Source organism: Melanostigma gelatinosum (assembly GCF_949748355.1).
Source record: "Melanostigma gelatinosum genome assembly, chromosome: 16".
Taxonomy (NCBI): domain Eukaryota; kingdom Metazoa; phylum Chordata; class Actinopteri; order Perciformes; family Zoarcidae; genus Melanostigma; species Melanostigma gelatinosum.
The window spans coordinates 20,974,748-20,980,805 of NC_136649.1; the positions used below are offsets into that span (position 1 = coordinate 20,974,748).

Below are 6,058 nucleotides of genomic sequence, written 5' to 3' on the forward strand. Positions count from 1 at the left end.
AAAGTTTCTATGTTTCCTCCGTTTACAACTGTCCTCACCTGTCTGTCTGTCTGTCTGTCTGTCTCCTCACCTGTCTGGGTTTTGTAAAATGACACATTTTGGTGAATAGGTTAAAAATTAACGTGTGTTTGTGTGTGTGTGTGTCTCTCTCTTTACTGTCTGTGTGAACTTTGACCCCTGTACCTGCTGTCAGGTGAGCAGAGCTACTCACCCTGTAAATCCAAAGGCTTCAAAGTTCACACACACACACACACACTTCTTCTATGGTAACATTTGGTTCAGACTGTGTTTCTTCTTATTCCAACACATCTTTGGATCTCTCACTCTGTCTGAGATTCTACAGCAGTAAAGAGGACGAGTTAAGGTAAGAAACAATAACTTTATGTTCTTTATGACGTGTGCTTACATCCGTAGTGTTTTATGCTTCAGAGTCCCCCAGTGCAGGCTCTAACGCTTAAAGAACTCTTTTGTCCCCTTGTCCATCAAAGCCCTAAATGGCAAGCTAGCCAGAGCTTAACCCTGGAACACCGATTTTTATTTATTTTTAATATCTTCACTGTACACTACTGGTGCGTTATACAATGGGCAGTGTGAAATATGTTTGTTGGCCGGTGGCAGTCTTTTGTAAGTACTGTAGGTACTGTGTGTCTGTGTATGTAATGTCTGCATGCAATATGTTATTTGTAGTGTATTGTTTTTTAACAGCAGACACTGTACACTGTATGTATGTTTCCAAGACAAATTTCCTTCGGGACAATGAAGTCTATCTTATCTTATCTTATCTTATCTTATCTTTATGTTCTCACATGTTCGTAAATCTGCAGGATTAATTATCCTCCAGTTGTTTTATTTCTGTGTGTCTGTTTCCTGTTCATGTGTGAACACAGCAGAGATGAATAAATATGTATTAACATGTTTATTAGGGGTGTTTTAAAAGTTGAATTGGTTCTGAGTATGAGAGACGAGAAAAATGCAAATTAGAGTTAAAGGCATAGTTCTACATTTTCATGTCCGTATGTTTAATATGAAGCTACAGCGAGCAGTTGTTGGCTTAGCTTAGCATAAAGGCTGGAAACGGAGGGAAACAGCTAGCCTGGCTCTGTCCAAAAGTACATTTACTACAATACTGTGCCACTTAATTTCCATGTAATTCTGCTTTATGCTTCTATTTCACTATTTTTATTTGATAACTTTTGTGTAGAAATGTAACAAACGGTATGATGAGTAAAATATGATGTATTGACAAAAAGAAACTACCAAACAATATGTAAATCAGAATCTTAATACAATTAAATGATAGTGAGGATTCAGATCCTGTACTCGTGTAAAAGTACTAATACCACAATATAAAAACACAAGTAAAGGTCCTGCATTCACAACTTTATTTATGTAAAAGTGTTTTTATATACGAGTGTGAGAATCCTAAAGAAAATTCACATTATTCTAAGAAAAATCATAAAACTTCTATTAAAACAGTTTGAAATCATCTCGTGATTTCTTTTCTCTTATTATAAGAAAATTAGACTTTTAGGATTTAATAATAGAAATAAATGACTTAAAGATGAGGATTGTTGAGGTGTTTGAACTGAAATGTTAATTTACACACACACACACACACACACACACACACACAGGCTACCTGGATTATGAGAGCGCAGGTATTTTTACAGCAGTGTTGTATTGAAGGTGTGACTGCTTCTGTCAGCATAAAGTAAAATAATATTTTAACTGCTAACTCAGAGCAGCTGACAGCTCACGAGACCGGCCAATCAGAGGAAATGCTGCATGAAATACGTTTAAACTGACTTTAGAGGTGTGAGATGCAGCTTTTTGGGTTGTTTTTTTCCACCACTGAAGACAAGAGCAAAGTATCTCAACAACTACCGGCCTGATTGCAGACATGTTTGCTCCCCAGAGGATGAACCCTGATGATTCTGCTAACCTCTAGCGCCACCATTAGGACAAAAACTTCCCATTAAATGTTATTCAATGTCGAGATTTACGTGAAATATCCTGATCCCTTTCCTGCTCTTCAGAGAATAAACCCTTTAGGTTCCTGCTCCAGAGGATGAACCCATTCGATTTGAAGGACTCCATGATATTTTCTCTTGCACCACCATTAGAACAAAATTAGAACTTAAATTTCAAGATTTAATGTACAGATTTCCGTGAAATATCCTGATCCTATTCCTGCTGCCCTGAGGATGAACCATTTAGATTTGAACTTTGATCTTTTCTGTAGCACCACGATCATGACAAATACATCCCGTTCAATGTCAAGATTTAATGTATCAATTTCTGTGAAATTCCTGATCTCATTCATGCTCCCTGGAGGATGAACCCTTGAGATTATAATTACTCCACGGTCTTTCTTCTAGCGCCACCATCAGGACAAAAATCTCTCCTTAAATGTCAAGATTTAGTGTACAGATTTCCGTGAAATACCCTGATCCCATTCATGCTCCGGAGAGGATGAACCCTTGAGACAGATAGAGCAGCAGGGCCAAAGAAAGTCTTTAATGTTTTTTACCTGAAGAATAAGATGTATCATTTTGCATCTTCTTTTGGAACGTTCTCTGTGATCTTCCAGCCAATCAGGATGGAGGGCGAGGAGGACGGGGCGGGGCGAGTCAGAGAGCTGCAGGAGCAGAGGATGACGGTCCAGAAGAAAACCTTCACCAAGTGGATGAACAGCGTCTTCACCAAGAACGGGGTGAGACAGGAAGCCATGAAGAAGAAGATATGTGGTTTATTAAAACTATCTGTATGAACAGATACCACAAGAGGAAGTATGCAGTCCTTTACTGCAGTAAAAATACTAGTACCACACTGTGAAAACACTCAACAAGTAAAAGTCCTGCATTCAAAACCTCACTGAAGTAAAAGCATATAAATGTAGTTAAAGTAAAAGTATAGATTGATCAGCAAATTTCTTTCTGGATTAGAGTAAAAAGTACAATATATAACTCTGAAATGTAGTAAAAAGTACAATATGTACCTCTGAGATATTGTACAGTAAAAAAAGTACAATGAAATGTGCTGAGTGGATGTTTCCTGGGTTCATTCTGGTTACAGTGATAATAATACTCAAGACTTTGTCTTCATTTTGTGATTCAACACCAAACACGACGACGTGGAAACAGTAACACCCAGCAGAAGAACCGACGCTTTACTTTGAAAATCCAGTGCTGACACACTGAGATACGAACTGAGAATAATAATAGGTTTTTGTGATGATGTCATGATAAAGTGACACAGCCGATGAGCTCTTGTCTCAGCTTTGAGACGTTCCAGTCGCTTCTCTGTTTGATTCTTCGTGTTTGTTTTCTCTGATAACTGGCATCAGCTGTTGGCTGAACACTGAAGCTTGCTGCTGCTCCTCATTCCCAGAATTCCTCTGGGATTTATGGGGGGGGGGGGAAGAAGAATGTGTGTTTCCATCCACACTGAGGTCATGTCTCACATCATATTTAAGGGTGTTTTCGGAGGGTTAGGAAAGGATACAGATATGCAGCTACACATTTGTTTAATGAGAAAACAAAACAAAGAAAAGAAGAGGACACTGTGGCCCCATGCAGACAAACAGGAAATAGAATTACAACAACGAAATGAAAAAAACAGTCATGTTTTGTGATTTCTAAAATATGAAGTAAATTGCACAGAGTTTGGTTGGTGGCTATCTTAAGTCATGTAAAGAGATAAAGTGGGGTCAAACTAAAAAATAGTTTTTTACTTTTGTTATTGTCGATAATAATAATAATAATAAGTTCACAAAGTGCTTTGGCAGCAAAAGCAAGGCAATAATAGCAATAACAGAAAGCTCAGTGAGCCAGTCGATACGGTGTGAATAAAAGAAGATAAGATAAGACAATAAGATGAATACAATTTTAAAAAGGAGTAAAATAATTTAGTAAAATCAATAAATATAAATAAAACAGAAATAAAACAGAAAGACGACATCACATGAAAGCCAGTCTGTACACATGTGTTTTAAGAAGTGATTTAAAAGAGATTCATGAATTTTTTATATTAAGTAGATAAAATTTAAATAATTGAATACTGCAGAACTCTATAAATATTCTCTTGAAATACTCCTCGCTCCATGTTGGAGTACTATTGTCTAAAGTATTCTACTGTAAACTTCTTTGGAATGATAGGAACCAAACCAGGACAAGCAGATAAAAAAATATGTCTCCACAAGAATATGTCTCCACAAGAATATGTCTGATATTTAATAGAACAAACTTCTGATGGAGAAACTCAACGCATTAGTCATAAAATAGAAATGTTTCTTAGTTGTAGCTCCGTTTATATACTTTAAACAACAATGTTTTGGGGGCGACCGTGGCTGACTGGGTAGAGAAAGGTCACCGGTTCGATCCTCAGCTGCACCGTGTCCTGTGTCGAAGTGTCCCTGAGCAAGACACTGAACCCTAACTGCTCCCCGGGCGCCTGTCATTGGCAGCCCACTGCTCCCTACATACACAGGGATGGGTCAAATGCAGAGAATAATTTCCCCACTGTGGGACTAATGAAGGAATGTTTCTTTCTTAATAGACTCCATGATTATTTATACTCTGACTAATGTTAAATATGTTGTTTTTATTTTCTGTCATGAACTCTGATTAACAATGTTATCGCCACGGCAACAGGAACCAAGGAAGCCAAGGTAATTGTATAAAAACGCTGTTGAGATAGCACAGCTTCCTGTTTCATGACAGCGTCCTGTTACATGACAGCTTCCTGTTTGATTCAGCTTTCAGATTAACAACCTTAAACTAATTAAGTGTCGTGTTGTCTTTAAAACAGTCGACACTGTTGTTGAAATGTTCACATGAACTATTTCTATCTTAATAATGATAATGTTAATACAATAGCAAATAAAAGCTATAAAAGTAAATATATATATATATATTTGTCAGGAGGTCTTCATGAGTGAGATGAGTCTCAGGTGTATTTCAGTTTAATTCTGACACCGCTCCTCCTTCAGACTTGTTTGTTGTCAATCAATCAGTGTTTCAGTTTTTTTTTTTTTAAATGAATCAATTCAGCGTATAGTCTATAAAATGTAGAGAATAATCCAAAATGTCCGTCAAAGTTTCCCAAAGTCCAAAGTGACGTCTTCAGATGTCTCGTTTAGTCCACAAATACTCAGAAATATCCCCTTAAAAAGATACGAAACAGAAAATCAGCAAATCGTCACATCTGAGGGACTTTAAGTGAGTTTTTTAAAGGTAACAAAGTCCATTTACTGAAGCTACTCACATGTTTCCATCAAAGCCAATGAAAATACTGGCCTGCTACTCCAACGAGTCTATCTGACAGCTGGTTACTAGTTTGTTAGACATTCAGAGATGTAATTAAATCTGATGGAATGTCTCCGGCTGCTCGTTCTTAGTGGATTAGTCGACTAATCGGTCGTTTTGGTCTTCTTATCTCTTTATTTAAGAAAACTGTGAACACATCTCTGGTAAATTTAAAGTGGTTTGAAGTGGTGCTTTTGTATGATTAGCAATGACTGTTAAGAATTTCTTTGGTCGAGGACGGTCTTTGTATTGTCATAGTTTTAACTACCCAACGGTATATAAAGTATTGTAATTAACCATTTAATCATATACTATTATACACTATACTATTTTAAGCATAAATACAATAAACTAGTTCCTTGTTGTCTCCCTCATGTTGGACTGTAAACATTAATACTTCTCAGTTTTTGGACTGTTTGTCAGACAAAATTAGCTTTTTAAAAGACATTTATCTCCATTGTTTGTGAGACAAAAAGCGCATTTCAGGCCAAAAAAAGTCGAAAGAAAATAAACTAAATTGTGTTTTCCCAAATGATCGAGGAAGGTCTACTGGTCTACTTGAATTAAGAAGACCAGGTCCTGAGGTCATGGAGGTAAAATAGAGCTGAATGAAGACATGATGGACGTTCTGTTGGAGCTGTAACTCATAAACAGCATGAAGGCCGGACCGACACGCCTGTTATTGGGAGGAACTTGTCCACTTGACGAGCTGTAAGATGTTACCTGACCTGCTGATAACCAGGATGTCCTGA

General features: G+C 37.2%; 1 protein-coding gene across 1 annotated transcript in view; it reads left to right on the forward strand.

Annotated features, from left to right (window-relative positions):
• Positions 1–2,599: 2,599 nt before the first annotated feature.
• Positions 2,600–6,058, forward strand: part of sptbn5 (spectrin, beta, non-erythrocytic 5) — a gene marked incomplete at both ends in the record, with an annotated part of 47,420 nt that continues 43,961 nt past the window's right edge. The window contains one exon of the mRNA XM_079286176.1: positions 2,600–2,713. Within this exon, the coding sequence (XP_079142302.1) occupies positions 2,600–2,713 (114 nt within the window). The remainder of the gene's footprint in view (positions 2,714–6,058) is intronic.